The sequence below is a fragment of the Lissotriton vulgaris genome, chromosome 1_1 (genome assembly GCF_964263255.1).
Source record: "Lissotriton vulgaris chromosome 1_1, aLisVul1.2, whole genome shotgun sequence".
Taxonomy (NCBI): Eukaryota; Metazoa; Chordata; class Amphibia; order Caudata; family Salamandridae; genus Lissotriton; species Lissotriton vulgaris.
Genome location: NC_141685.1, coordinates 1,438,744,379 through 1,438,761,068, shown reverse-complemented (window position 1 = coordinate 1,438,761,068; position 16,690 = coordinate 1,438,744,379). Strand labels below are relative to the sequence as shown.

Here is a 16,690-nt window from a genome sequence, read left to right as displayed (position 1 = left end):
CCTCTCGGTACCTCCGGTTAATCAACACCACGGAGACGCGGTCGCCCCAAGAACAACGACCCTCGGACGAAGAAGAAGAATCGCCTACAACGGCCGACCCCTTCAATCTTGGAGAACTTGGTGCCGCGTGTGGAAGTTCAGACCCTGTCGTGAAACCTAAAGCCTTGTTGCCTGACAATAAAAGTGCTGTTCGCCAATATATTCAGCCTCCGCGTCTGTATATCCGACCTCACCTCCCACACTCAACTTCTACTTGTTGGATTGTTGTCATTTTGGCCTTGTTTCATTTTCGTTTATAAAATTATTCTTAATGTTCCTATTCTGGTGTGGAGTTTTTCTGTTGTGGTTCCACACTGTAAGTGTTTGAAGTGTTGTACAAACACTTTACACATAGCCTCTTAAATTAATCCTGACTGCTATCTACCAATCTACTAGAGGGTGAGCACATGACAATTTAGGGTGTGTTGTGATTTATCCTTGTTAGGATTATTGTTTCTGCTTGAACAGGGTGCACATCTCTGCCAACCAGAAACCCGATTTCTAACAGTATACCACTTGACTAGGCACTTACAAGTAAATTAAATATGCCAGTTAGGTGTAGGCCAATCTTACCATGTTTACAGGAGTAAGCACAAGCATTTTAGCACTGGTTATCAGTGGTCACCTGCCCAGAATGCTAGAGCAAACAAATGAATTCAGCAAGACAGGAGGAGTGTAGGCAAAATGTTTGGGGGGAAACCACACCAAGAATGTCCATTCTAACAGAAACATTAGATGAAAAGGAGGAAGCAAAGCAGGGACTGGAATGGATGATATACATGTTGCCCAGGTCTAGTTGGGAATGCAAGAGGCATTTTGCTCCAGGGCTTCAGCACATAATATAAATCAGGTGGAGATGTTTATGATGTGTTGAAAGCCACTAATGTACAGAGCCCAATAGGAGGCAATGCCTGCTGTCTCAAGACACTAATGTTTAACTCTGAAGACAAATCTTGGCCGACTCACATTAGAATACTTTTTAATGTCCTGCTTTTGTGAAGTATGGTTTGGATGAGAAAGGTGAAGAAAAGAGTACATTTGTCATGTTTGGAAGGTAGGATGGATTCAGTCGAAGGCAGTCCTCTCTATACCGGCTTCTTAAAACCTTTGGATTTGAGTGTAATGGTCAACTGTGTCGAAGGCAGCTGAGAGGTCCAAGAGAGGTAGTGCATCAACCCTGTTGCAGTCTACTCTGTTTTTAGGATCATCAAAGCATGAAATAGCTTGTTTTTTAAGTGCTAGCATTTCTGGTGAGAGTCTTAATTGGTGAGTGAAAATCTTTCTTTCCCAGTCCGATCTCATCTTTTCCATTTCTTTGACTCGTTACAGCATCCATTTCCGGCTTATGTGATATTATCTTAAGCGTGGTGACTAATCTGCAAGTTTACATTTCACAACCAGCATGCTCTCCTTCCCAAGCGTGGACTGAAGCAACACTACAGGTCTCTGCCTCTTGAGGACCTTGTGCACTTTTCCTATTTTTATTTTTTAAAGAGTGGAGTCTGGACGCTTTATGTTTGTTGCAGTGCAGGCTACCTGATGTGGTTCTTGTTAGGCAAAGATGGAGGGGAGGCATGTGAGAGCTTGTGAGTACCATTTTTTAAATGAGTCAGAGGCTTCCTCTAAGCTCAAATGGGTGGTCTTCTTGTCTACAGAACATATGCGGATATGGAGAAACAGACCATATAATAATAGCTGAGGATTGTTTCATGCATGTTACAGTACATTGTAAACACTATGCATGTAGAGCGTCCTGTTGGCATTTATGTTATAGGGGCCCTTTATGTGCTGTAATAACCCCCAAACAAATCTCAGCCCTCATTTTGTAATCTTCGTTTCGTAAAAGTGGTTTCTTTTTTTACGGCCTGATTACTTTGTACCTGTACTTTCATTGGCTCTGCTTCATGTACTTATCCATTGCTGCTTTTTAAATATGGTGCTCTGGTTTGAGAAGAGTCTCTGGCATGTGTTTGCACAGATATGGAAACGTGTTTTATTGTCTGAATATCATCCTATAAGATTGCAGCACAATTGTTTTCGAGTTCTGTTCCCCCAAACATGTTTCTGCTATTCCATTCCTTCCCAAGGGCCTGCTGTGGCCCTCGGGAATCTCTCATTCACCTGCACATGGCATCAAGTTTCCTGTATCTCCTTGACCTGCTCTCACAACCTGAGCAAATGATAATCCTTTTAATATGATCGTCAGGATCTGTGTTCTTACAGGGGTGCGTTTTCTTTAAGATTTCGGTAAAAATTCCACATTCATCTTAAAAAAACAATTATTTAATGTTGTTTTATAGTTTTTTTTTTAAAGGTAGGTTTCATTAAAAAATAAATAAATAAACAAGGCTAATCTTGAGCACGTCTCCCAAGTATTATAAACCCAGCTGATAAGAATAAATTGAGTAGCTCCACAAAGGGATGGGAATGTTATGCGTGTGGAGGGCGTTTTTTCAAACGACTCAATTACATTTAAGGCTGGGAACACTTTGATCTGTATCTTCAACTGCTGTAAAGAAAGACGCTCAGAGCGCAGCCTGTCCCCCAATTACCTTTGAGGTGTCAGCTGTCATTCTAATTGTTATTATTTTTCCAGGATCTGTGCCCTGGCCTTGTGTCAGCCTGAGGTGAGGGCTTTCAACCTAATAACGGAACTGTCAAACGTATTAGTAAAGGATTATTCCTCGCACACAAAGTTACTGTTTATTGTCCCCACAAATGTTACACTCAATGAAAAAAGTGTTTAAATCATTTTGTAAATTTTTTTGCCGCAGTATTTTTCTTCTTTTTTCTTTTGCACTTTTTATATAGCGCACAAACATAACTCGCGAGCATTGGAGTACCTTACCTGAGCACCAGATTACTTAAGTGGTCCGATTCTTTATAGGCAGGGAGAGATTAAGTGATTTGCCCTAGATCACAGGATGCTGAGGTGTTGCCAGGACTTAAACCTGGATCCCCAGTCCTAAAGTCAGCAGCTCTGGACATTAGGCAACATCTCCTCCATTATGCCCAATAAATTCACTTTGATCAGTCAAAGTTTGTGTCCCAAACTCCAAAACACACACATTGTTTAAGAGAGTGGCTTGCAACTGTTAGACCTAGTTGCTCTGCCATTGAGGGTTTGATATGCCTATACCTTTAGATCCCTTTGACGAATTTTCTTAAAAAATGACAGATGCTTAGCAAGTTTAGCTTCCTCTTGGCCATTTTATACTTGACTGATTCCTTAAAGGGAGTATAGTTAAAAGCGGGGTCCTTAAAGTTTTCATGTGGCATGTTTAGTCGTTATGCCTAATGCAAGTTCCTGCAGATCCATCAAGGAAGTAAAAAGTTACCAAGCACTGCCAAAGCCAATAGGTCTGGTGCTGGCTGCCAGCCTTTGTGGCTTTGTCAATGTTTGTTCGTTTCTTTTCATGGTTTTTGGAAATCTTAATGTTGAGGAAGGTAGCCGGTCCTCATCAATCAAAAAAAAAAAAGACATTGTCAAATAGCAAAAACATTCTCTTGGTCTCAAAGTGCACACATTGACATTGTACCCCTGTCACTTTGGGGAACAATTGTATGTATGGATGTGCAGAATACGGTCATTATGGCATTAGCCAATATCTGAAGATGGCTGATCTACTGCCTAATGCTGTAGTGCACTAAAGAAATATATGAATGGCACAATAACAGAACAGTGAATTATGAAGGCTGCCTGAAATTGCACATAAGTACCAGTTTTAATACAATGATATGGTCTTGGGTAAAGCAGACCTAAGAAGGGAAAGTAGGGGGCATGTTCTCATACAGGTATGCTCAACACTTGGAAGACACCTACTATGTTAAGGTTTGAGTTCCAATGCAAATATGTCAAGGCAGTGATGCTAAGTGGGAAGCAGCATTTCGCACTTTAAGTAGCTTTGCTGTTTGCTCCCTGATGCAGAAAAAGTTGCTGCGTGAAGTTACACCAAATTCCCTTCCCCGATTTGTAGTGGTAGGTGTTGCTGTTTTTTAAAATGTAGGTCCATGGACATGCAGCAACCTGGGTTAGAGGACATTCTGTAGACATTCTAAAATGTGTGCCATTGAGGATGGTATCTATTTATTATTATATAGTCTTCTTCATAAGCCAAACAACAACGGTACTACTTATTCAAATGTTCAGAAGAGTGTTCAAGTTAAAGTAATCGCCTCAAATTAAATTTGATTGGTGTCCAATATTGGGTGATGTAACTGCTATCTTGCTAATTTTCAAGTATTAAATATTCAACTACTGTATTTCTTTAAATACTTCAGACATTCCCATCACAAATGTTACCTGTATAGTCACCAATGAAGACCACAAAGAACGGTGTAAGGATATCATTAATTCCCTGAACATATCCACTGGCCGGATGTCGTATCGCCCAGATGAACAAAATCCGTTCAAAAATCTGAAAAACACATTTCATCTATAAAGTCACATAATGAAAACTGGAAAAATAATATTAGAAAAACAAAATGATAGACAAACATTATTCTACCCTGGAGATAAGAGTTTGTAAGTACATGAAAAATATTAACCTTTTTCATTTTCAAATATAAGAATGGTATACAAGCAAAGATTTGTAAATAAATAGCAGGAAATAATGTTTCGTAATCGTTGACTTTATTCAGAATATTAGGATTAAGAACCTAGGAACAATAGTACACAATATGGCAACAGAATAAAAATTCCTCCACTTGTCTTGCCTTTACATCGTACTCCTCAAAGGAAGTATTCGAATCATCTCTGAGGTGCTACAATGAATTAATACCCTCCTTAATGAGAACTTTAGGATATGCCAGGCATTACTTTTGTAGAAAAGGCAAAGGAGTTTCATATCTTAAAGATTGCACGAAACAACAAGCAACCTGCAAAAAGTAGTGCATGCTCAATCAACTGAAGGAGATATACTTAGTATATTAACCCGATTATCTGAAAGGGATGGATCACCACCTGTCATGCCCCTGACTATTTCCCAGGAAATCCTAGCTATCAAGGCTAAATGTGCAAGGTGCTCAAAGTAGTATCAATGTTTCAGCTACTATACGTATATTGCAGAAAGAGGTTTAATCAAACCGGTTGTAAAGAAACCATGTCTGAATGCAACAAACCCAGTGAAATGCAGACCAATTGCAAATTGATGCTGTATAGGTAAAATCATTTTATGTGCAATCTACTTGTAAATTGGGAGTTCACTGTCAGAAGCAGTATCTTTTCAGATGCCCAGGCCAGTTGTCTATTTTCCTGAGGGACAATCCTATTGTGGACTCTAAGATGGAGAAACTGAGAATGCAGGTTGATGCTAATGGAGTGGCCACTTTGATCCTACTGGATCTCTCACCTGCTTTTGACAGTGTCCTCCACCCAATACTGATAACCAGACTGGAGAATGTCGGCAGTCATGGGAAAGCAATGTACTGGGTCAATTCCATCAAATCCAACTGGAGGCACATTATCTTCCACAGTTCACTTCCAGACCCTACTGCTTTGATATCACGGCCCCCCACTGTTCAATTATTTACCCCTTCTTTTCAATATGTGCCTTGTCCCTTTAGACAGATTAGTTTAATCCTTCAGTCTGTCATGTTACAGCTACACTGACCACACACAGATACTTTGAAAAATACAAATACACCAACTGAGATAAAACGTTAATCCTTAGAGAGGGGATCTGATCTACTTCTAAAGAAATACCTGGCTTGCATACCAAGCAAAAGCACCTCCACATATCAAAAAAAAATGTACAAGTCATCTCTGTTGCAGATCTAACTTTCTAACGCAAACTGGATGCTGTAATAGAATTCTCTATATGCTGATAAGGATTTAGCCCTTCTACTCTCTTGTCCATATATAAGTCCTCAATCATTGACAATGGGTCCAAAATTCAGTAACCACACTGCTTCCTCAACTGAAACCCTGAGGCATCAAAGCCACAGGCCTCTAACCTTACACTAGTTGCCAGTATTTTGATAAATCTCATTCAAAGCACTTTGCATTATACATCATGCACTATATGGAATCAGATCAACATTTTTACAACAGAATTTCAGATCCAGAACCCTAGATAATCCCTTTGATCCAACACATTCCTACCGCTGTATTATTGTGCTTCAACAAACATGACTCAGAGAGTGCTCTCACTTTGTCTAGGGGTCCAGGTCAGAAGTTGTGGAACACCCTACTCAATTAGATATACAAACAAAAAAAACATTCTTTTCAGAAGGGCTTAATAATGTGGTTCTTCAATTATTTCCCTAAGTGATAAATACGCTATTGCAAGAAAACACCCATGAACCATAAACCACAATGCAAAGTGGAAAAATAAATTTTACAGACATTATCTAAACTACTTTTCAGCTAAAATGCGGCCACATGAGGTGAATATCTCACTATCTCACATATCCTCCAAATATGAGCATGCATGCATACAAGGGGCCTCACGTTAGTTGTGACACAACCTGACAATGTTTAGGACCTCATGAATACAACCGAATTATTCCCACAAACTATAATTACTCACTTCTACAAAAAATCATACATGCCGGTCTATAATTGCTCTGGAGAGTTACAGTGCCACAATGCTACACTAGAGGTATTTGTACACTGTACAAGAGACATAATATAAGATATAAGATATCATACACAAAACAAAAAAGAGAGAGGAATAACTAAACTACCACAGAAAAGATGCCCATTAAACCATATATATCTATAATAAGAATGTCACTAAATACCTTCATCCTTAGTAATCACAAATCTTGCTTCAAACATCACCTCTTACTTAATTAATAAGGAGACCAATCTTTATCAGGTTCACGTATAGCCTCTTTAGAAAATTGTTACAAAATACCAGGCAAGTATGCATATCTTTGCTGATGAACTCAAAATCCAATTCCATTTGGAGAGAATGCCAGCTAACCAAAATCTCTACATGTGAGTGGCACTTCAGTTCCATTGGATCAGAGGGATCTTATAATTTAGTGAAACCATGTGTGAGAGCCTAGTGCGTGGACACCGGGGCATAGCTTCCATTGAGGCAGCAGGTGTAGTGTCACCAGGCAAAATGTCCTGAGGGCCCCACTGAACACTGATTATTGCTGAGCTGTATTTTATAGTTCAAACAACTACCAGGTGCTAACCCGTACAGCTAATCAGGATATAGAAACAATCATTTGATATTAAATTGATTCAAGAGCCAAGCAAATGTGAAAAAGTTGTGATTTGTGTTAGTGTTACATCCGTTTATAACACCACACCTTTTAAATGAGAACAACAAAAATCATCACCAAGATTGCACCATTTGACAGCAAACATTAGCTGACTTGGATAGTTTCTTTTGTGATCCTCACCTTGATGTATTCATTTGTCAAAACTGCTGCACTTTTGGCTCATTCAGAAAGGCTTTTGCTTATTTGACTTCTACTTAAATGGTCGTAAAACAAGGAGAGGGGCTCTTTTCAACCAAAGGGAATGGAGTGCCCAAATACCATGTAGTAAAAAAGAAAGGTTGCCGCTAGAGTACGCGGGAAGCCGGCATCAGAGAAAGCTGGTTGTAGAAATAAAAAGGTGAGCAGGAAACTCAATAAAAGTGAATGGGGTCTTCTAAATATGACTGTGGCGAGTAGCATTAATTTAGTACGCTACTGCCACCGTAGAGATGGTACTGTAAGATATCCACTCTAAGATTATTATGCAAGGCATAAAGTGTGCACGCCTTAAATTAATTTACAAGATGAGGGTCGGGATATTTTCCGGGACCCGGGAGGATAATTCGGCTAATGACGAGGACCTTAAAGTTCATAATTTTTATTTAAAAAAATATATGAACAAGAGTGAGGTTCAACATAAGGCATGTTAATTCAGTAGGTGGCCTATATAGGGATTAATCATTCCTTTTCGATCTCTCCTATTATACTTGTTTCGACGGATGTAGCCACAACCACATCTTACTCCGGGCCAAGAATTAAACATTATACCGCTACAAGGACCGTGTGATAAGGTGAGACAGCGCCTGCTTTTTTGATAACAACAGGTTCTGTCGTTAATTGTTTATAATACTTAGGAATATGACAGCTGAATCCCCCGAGAATATTGGAGATAGAAAATCCCTTCCGGTGGATTACAATATATAAACACTGTGTATCAAATAAGAAGGTAGTTGATAAAACATAGTTAACCTAGCCTTAGTATGTAATTGGCTGGAGTTTATAAAAAAGCTAGTGAGCCTTGATATCACAATTTTATGTACTTGTGCTTTTATCGACAGAGCTAGGTGGCCCGATTGACCGCACAAGGAAATCGATTCAAAGAATATATTTCCTATCAAGAAAAGGTAATGCTCGCTTTATAAAATCCGTTACAGTGATTTGGTTAACTTGAAGACAGCCGAACATTACCACAGTAGGAGTTTTAATCTTGACTTTTCTATACTCCACAGATTCAATTTTCAACAGTGCAGTACCCTACCTTTTTTTAATGAAATCCAGGAGGAGTCTTTCACTTATGTGCGATTGCACGGGTGAGTCCCATGGTATATGAAATATGAATGTATGGTTTGGAAGGATGAATGATTTTGCTGTGTTTTTAAAAAAATGGAGCATTTACAAAGACTTACGGGCAATCAGTAATAGTAATGATTAGATTGTTGCAATAATAGGATCGTGATTTGCAGGAAACTACTTCTGATTAAGCCTTTACTATGCTTGTGGTTAGGAGCATGCTAGGCTTATTGTACATGTAGTGAATTTATACCTGATGATTGATTAGACTACATTGTAATCGCTTGACTAATTTTATGTATTTTTAGCTATATTATTTTAGAGATGTTTTTGTATTTATTAAAGGTAAATGAATGTTTTGTTTTGCTTTAATTAGGTGACACCAGTCAAAAGGAGATAGATATTAAATTTGTCCTGAAGAAGGTGATCCTATTGATCTAATACCACCGAAACACTTCAATGCATTAATTTTTGTTAAGAAAGGCCAACAGTGTTGTCGTGATAGGGAATTAAAACTGTTACCCTCTGTTGTCCCAATCGTATCTGAAGTAACACGATCAAGACAAAGTCAATTGTCTGAATGTCTCCTGTCTTTTTATGAATAATGTCCTCAATTTGGTGTTTTAGAAAAATATTTTTTGTGTATTTTTTTAACGAATTTGTGTATTAGGGATCATTGCTGTTTTTTAATGATGAATAAATATTGTGATATGTATTTATTTATTTATTTGCGGGTTTGTATCGCGCTAGGATCATCTCCCGGAGGAGTATCTCCGCGCCTTTGAGAACCTTTTCAGCTTGTAACAATAGGTAGGCAGATGTCATTAATTAATTAGGAAATAAGAAGGTTTTTAACTGTTTCCTAAATGGGAGATACTCCTGACAAAGTCTCAAGGAGAGAGGAAGGCTGTTCCACAATCTTGGTCCGGCAATGGACAGAGCCCTTCCACCTTGTCTGGTCTTTCTAGCTCTTGGAACTTGTAAAAGACCTTGTTCACTGGATCTCAAGGATCGAGCAGGCCTATAGAGAGAGAATCTATTATTTAGATACTCTGGGCCTTTGTTCTGGAGACTTCTATGTATAGTGCACCCTATCTTGTATTTTACCCTTTGTTTGATGGGTAGCCAATGTAGGGTGTTCAGAAGAGGCTTCGATGGTGTGCGGGGAGGCTGATTTAGGACAAGACGGGCCGCCATGTTCTGGACTACCTGCAATCTCGCAATAACTCCCTCGTTTGCTGATAGGAGCATCCCGTTGCAGTAGTCCAGTCGACTCAGTATAAGGGCCTGCACTAACGTTCTCCTAGTTGTATCAGGGAGCAAGGGGAAGACTTTCCTCAGCATAGCGATCACATGGAAACATGAGCCCACTACTTGATTGCTGTTTTGTTTTAAAGAGAGCTCCTGGTCCAGACGCACACCGAGATTTTTTACCACCTGCTTTGGCTCTGGGACTGGGCCAAGATCTTGCGGCCACCAGTCTGGGGACCATAGGAGCTTTGCCTCACTGAACAGCATCACCTCCGTTTTTGCCACATTGCATTGCAGGAAGTTTGATGCCATCCAGTGAGCTACTGCCTTCATCCCCAAGGAGAAAGAGTTCCTGACCGTATCCGTAAGATGTTTAAACGGGAAGAGGAGTTGGGTGTCATCCGCGTATGACATAGGGATGAACCCATGGGATCTCATGATGTTTGCCAGGGGGGCCACATAGATATTAAACAGGGTTGGGCTTAAGCAAGACCCCTGTGGCACCCCCTTTGAGATCCCCAACTCCTCTGACCGGTAGGCACCCAAGGTGACGGTCTGGATGTGGTCGGTCAGGAAACTCCTCAGCCATGCCAGAGCTACACCTTCCAGACCGATGTTGACAAGTCTGGTGGTCATGATGTCATGTGACACGGTGTCGAACGCCGCAGACAGATCCAGCAGAACCAGGATGACGGAATAACCCCCATCCTGGTACATACGTAGATCGTCTGCGACTGACAGCAAGGTGGTCTCGGTGCTGTGTCTCGGGCTGAAACCCGACTGAGAGGGATCCAGTCCATGTGTCTCCTCAACAAACCTGGACAGATGTCCATTAACAAACTTCTCCATCATCTTGCCCGCAAAGGGAAGGAGAGAGATGGGTCGCAGGTTGGCAAGATCCGTCCAAGGAATGGTGGTATTTTTCCTTAGCGGTCTTACCAATGCCCGTTTCCAATCTCTCGGGACTTCTCCCGTGCTTAATGACAGATTAATCAGTTTCTGTATGTCTGGACCAAGAATATCAGCCAGCATAGGCATGATCCGGGCGGGGACAGTATCCTGCGGACTACCGCTCTTAGTTACTTTTATAAGGGAAATGACTTCCTCCAAAGAAATAAGGGGAAAGTTTTTTAAACGATTGGCCAGTGTGTTCTGCTGTATACTATTGTGAGGGAGGTTGTTAAGATCGGCCACTTCCATTGATTTAGTGGCCAATATCTTAGCATAGATCGTGTCAATTTTCTTCATAAAGAAGGATGAGATCCTGTCACATAGTTCTTGGGAAGCAATCTCCGCCGTCTCGCATGCTACAGGCTTGGTAAAAGTTTGCAGGATTTGAAAAAGAACTTTAGAGTCCTTCCCAGCCTCTGCGAGTTGCATCGCAATATGGCTTTTCCGAGCCATCCTTATTGCCTTATGATAGGATCTAAGGGATGTTAGGTAGCATTGTTTATCCTCCGGCTTCCGAGAATGTCTCCACACCTTTTCAAGCTTCCTAGTCTTTTGTTTCATGTGTCTCAGGTCTTCGGAGTACCAGACTTCTTGTCTGGCTGCTTGGCGGGGTTTATACGTTTTAAGTGGTATAGTACCATCAATTGCTTCATTTACAGCATTTGCAAAGCGATTGAGCTCAATTGGCATTATTCCCTCATGCTCGTTAATTATGGGAGCTTGATAGGCTTCTCGAAAGGTGTCCTGTGTCAGTTTGTGCCATGGTCTTCTTTTGGTCGCCAAAGCAGTCGGTACACTTAGTTTACACATGGGCTTAGTGTAAAATTTTAGAATAAAATGATCGGTCCATTCTGCTTGAATGGGGGATGGGCACATATTTAAAAATGAGTTGGAGAACACGAAATCCAACGTATGGCCTGCCTCATGTGTGGGTCCCTGATTCATTTTTTTCAGACCTAAATGTTCCATATCAGTAAGAAGTGTTCTGGCCTCCATGCATGTCTCCAGTTCACTGTGGAAGTTGAAATCCCCGACTAATAGGAAAATCTGATTGTTTAAGATGAATGGAGCCAGAACCTCCATAAGTGCGATCGAAAAATCCACACTCGAGCCTGGGGGTCGATATAGAACTGCACCCCTTCTGTTCTCCCCAGAGGTAGAGCTAAGTTTAAAAATCATTAATTCCATCAGGGGAGTACTAATTTCCTCCAGTGTAGTAACAATTAGCTCCTCCCTATATACAATTGCTATTCCTCCACCTATTTTATGTGGGCGGTCCAGTCTAGAGATCTTATAGCCCATCGGGATGCCTAAAGTAATGGCTGGGACAGAATGAGGCTTGAGCCAAGTCTCTGTTAAAAAACAGAGATCAGGCTTCTCTGTGGATATCAGGTCCCACACCTGTGAAGCGTGCTTTGATAGTGAACGCACATTACATAACAAATGTTTGCTTCCTATAGGAGTGGGATCCTTGATAATCTTTACTGGGCCGGTATTGGATGTTAGACAAGGCCTTGCGGGTGACACTCGCAAGGAGCTCTTGGCCACTAACTCAGAGCTGAAATGTATAGAACAGTTAGGGCAAGTGAAAGGGCCTTCTAGATTCGAACGGAAAGTGACGGCACATGTATAGGACATACTGGGACATAAATCCCGTAGTACCTGTGATGGATATGTTATGCGGCCGGCATCAGGAATCCTCATGGAGATTGATGAAACAGCCATGGTACCCCGCCCCTAGCCCCGTCCAGGCACGGACGGGCACAGACGGGCTTCTCTCTGGCTTGTCTCAGGCGCGTCCTCAGGCACTCCCCTGCGCGCGACCGCTGCGCGCTCAGGGCAACGAGAGGGCTAAATAGCCCCTCCTTGTGGGAGGCTAGACCGCTACCTGATACACTAGCGGAAGTGAGGATATATTTTAATATAGCTGTTATTTCCTTTGTAAGTGCTTTATTGCTTCCATTTTTCATCTGTGAATTGGTGTTCGTGAGTTGATTAATGTGGGTGACTGGCCCTCAAGCTAAACGATCCTAAAGGGAAATCTTTCTTTTTACTACATTCTATTTAAATGGACCAATGCCTATTCTAGAAGTATAAAGCCACACTCCACTTTCTACTGATGAATCTCACTCACGCTGCTCCATTAGGTTCCTTACTGAGGACACACTTAAACATCATCTACAATAAAAAAACCTCTTCATGTGACCCCTTACAGCTCTTAAATTTAGGAAGACACTCCTCTTTCATCTTTGGCATTTAATATAATTTCTGGAAGGACTCATGATCCATTGACTTACATTTCAATAACTGTGCTACTTCTCCTCATCAATTACTTGACACAGCCCATCAAAAAGTGTAACTTGGAATGAAATAATTGTTGGCTGGTCTCTTAACAGTTTGGATTATCTTCAGAAATTCAAATTACTGTCTTCCTACTGTTGGTTGAACATCAGACTCGTACCCATCATATATGATTGATGCACCTAAACTGACTTATGCAAACCTGGAGAAAGTGTTGACTCTTTAACTGGAATCTTTCAGAGGAATACGGTCCCAGTATTAAGTGTACATTAATTTGTTACGGACAGCTTGGCATAAATACAATCAATATGTTTTGCAAAGTCTTTTGAATTGACTACAAAATAAATCTACACACTCAATTTACAAACTCTGTAATTCTTTTAAAATCAGTTTTGTGCTGCCTTGTTTTCATGTTCATTAAAGCAACATTTATGAATGTGGTTTATCACTCAGACAAAGATTTACACGTACATGTTCATGTGAGTAAATCACCAGTCAGCGGTGGTGAGTAGGCATTTCAGGACTAAGAATCTTTGGCAAGATTGGCAACACCCATAGACATAATTGTGGGTGTCCTGAAACTTTTACATCGCCTATTCCGACACAGCAAATGTCGGAGGTTTACTCTTATCAAGTGGAGGAGTACATCAATTTCAAGACTGTGGATAAGAAAGAACACTGCAAAAATTGGTAGGCTTTAGAGAAACAGGTTTCTGTATGGGCAAACATGTTTTTTTATATTACAGAGGCAAATATACCAGTTTCAAATTTAACTTGCCTTCATGCTTAAATATTTTTCAATATCAAAATGCAGAAATTCTTTCATTTTGTTGTAAACAGTTTACCAGGAGTTCTCCTGAGAACTTGTCTATTGTCACAGCATTCAACATGCACCTTTGGAATTCTCTGTGAATTCAAAAACACTTGAGTCATTGACTACAAATGCAGGAGGAAAAGTCCAAGAATACCGTTATGATATGGTTTCATGCTTCTGGAAATGGATGATTACATTTGCTTCTCTATGGGCCAAATGTATCAAGGCTTTTTGCATTCGCAAACAGGCCATTTTGCAGAATCACCCCGTTTGCAAATGCAAAAAGGTCTTTTGTTATGTATGTAACTTTTTGCATTCGCAATATAGGTAATTGCAATTTTTTAGGAGTACCTAAATTGCGACTGCATTTAGGAAATTGCAATTTGCTATTCCCTAAATGCAATGCATGCAGCATTAGCTAAATGCAACTTTGCATTTAGAAATCCTAAATTACCATCAACTTCAAGTTGATGGTAATTTGCGAATCATTTAATAAATGCCCAAAAGTGGATTTTTCAAAATGCCATATGGTGCACACACATGCGCTTAGGGCATGTGTGTGCGCCATATGTGCACACTTACCTTTTTTGGGGGTTTATCAGGGGGGTCCTTCAGCCCCCTAGCACCCTTGGATTTGCATTCGCAAATTGTGATTACCAATTTGGTAATCCTACAGGCCCATAGGATTGATTGAGAATGCATTCCCTAATAGCGAATCGCAATTTGCGATTCGCTATTAGAGAATTTTAAGGAATAACAAAATATTTCGAGATTCCTACATACATTGCATTTTGCGATTCCAGAATAGCGAATCAGTAAAAAATTCACTGTTTTAGAATTGCAAAAGCATTGCCTGATACATCTGGCCCTATATCATTTGTTAAAGTGTCTTCTCTATGTTATTTTGTTCAATGATTGCCAAGAACAAATGATATACCTCTTACTTGCATGACAAATATGGCTTATCTCTCATAACTAATGGATACTAATGGATTATCTCACACAGATTTCTTATATGACACACTTGTCACAAAGAAAGCATGGCTGACGTGGGACTATATATTTTTTGTAAATCTTTCTGTCCAGGACTCATCATGCCTCTACATCAGATGTGGAACTTATTTCCTATAATATGAACTGCAAATATATTTTTTATGTGTATCTGGGTCTAAATTCTCCAGCTTTTAAATTTAATAATGAAACGTGGTTAATCACGGTTACACCTGGTAGCCTTAGGTTGGTCTTCCCCCAAAACCTTTTTACTTTCTGCCTTCATTTTTAATGGTCTTGTTTTTGATGGCCCTGAGGACTCTGCGTACTTAACCAATACTAGCCAGAGCTAAAGTGCATGTGCTCTCTGCTTTACCCCTTCACTGCGGAGCCGATTCCCCCACTGTGCTGAGGGGTGAGGGTGGCGCGCCCAACGCCCCCATGCTCATGACGAGCTCAGCTCGTCATAAGCCACGGTTCTCATGTGCTCATGACGAGCTGAGCTCGTCATGTCCACGCCAGTTCCTTAGAACGCCCAGCACAGCAGGGGATTTAGCCCCGCGTGTGAGCGTTCTAACGGTCATGACGCGCTCAGCTCGTCATGAGCACACGAGAACCGTGGCTCATGACAAGCTGAGCTCGTCATGAGCGTGTGAGGGGTTAAAACAACAGTGGCAGTCGAAACCTCTTAGAAACGCTACAGGCATTGGCAAATCGCTAGTTTTTTAAACTTACTATTTTTAACCTTGCTGAATTTGCACATGTAATTGTACTGTTTTACCTGCTTCTTGGTGTCCCTGTTCCGTCGCCGCTTGTGCCGTTTGAGCGGAGGGCTAACACCACCCCCTACGAGCGACTCACTTCCTGGAGATAGCAGGGTCAGCGCTCTAGGGTCATCCAATCACTGTTGCAGTCCCGCCCACTTTGCCTTTATCAGGAAGTGCGCCGAGCGGACGCGCGCATAGGGCGTCCCTCAGGGATCCATATTGAGCCCAACGCTCTTTAACCTGTATGTATCCCCTCTTGCTAAGGTCATCCGAGCACTCGGCTTTGGAACCATGTCCCACGCGGATGATACGCAAATACTGATCACTATCAAACAGAATCCGGACGTAACCAAAATAGGTTTTAAAAACTGCATGGTAGACATCCAGGACTGGATGACCAGAAACTTCCTGATGATGAATGCAGGAAAGACGGAGGTTCTGCTGTTTGGAAAGGCAGATACATTTTGGTCCGATGATTGGTGGCCAACTTCCCTTGGCACATGCCCCATGCCCAAATCCTCAGTAAGAAATCTAGGGGTAACAATAAACAATAAACTATCAATGTCTGAGCATATTAACAAAGTCGTAGGCACCAGCTACGGCCTCATGCGTAGCCTGAGAAAAATCTTTAAATGGCTCCCCCTCTCAGCTCGCATGCCTCTAGTTCAGGGACTCATTGTGAGTAGAATTGACTACGGGAATGCACTCCTGGCCTCAACAAATACCACCCTGCTGGCCCACTTACAGGTCCTACAAAACACCGCTGCCAGATTGGTGCTTGACCTTCCTTCCCGCACCCCCTCATCACCCTGCCTAAAAACCTTGCATTGGCTCCCAATACAAAAACGTTTCAAATTCAAACTATGCTGTCTGGTCCACATATCCATCAATGGGCATGGCCCAGTTTACCTAGAACAAAAACTTAAGTTCTACCACCCGGTGAAAACACTTAGATCATCCACCAAGTACCTCCTAAGTGTCCCCAGAGTGCGTACCGCCAGAAATGGGGATAGAGCCTTCAGTAAAACAGCTCCTGAATCATGGAACTCCCTGCCCCTCCTGATTAGGA

General features: G+C 41.2%; 1 protein-coding gene across 1 annotated transcript in view; it reads right to left on the bottom strand.

The window, feature by feature from the left end:
- The window catches only part of TBC1D22A (TBC1 domain family member 22A), a 2,197,648-nt gene that overhangs the window by 1,379,898 nt on the left and 801,060 nt on the right, over positions 1 to 16,690 (bottom strand). The window contains exon 8 of the mRNA XM_086967294.1: positions 4,343 to 4,457. Coding sequence (XP_086823420.1) covers positions 4,343 to 4,457 — 115 coding nt within the window. The remainder of the gene's footprint in view (positions 1 to 4,342; positions 4,458 to 16,690) is intronic.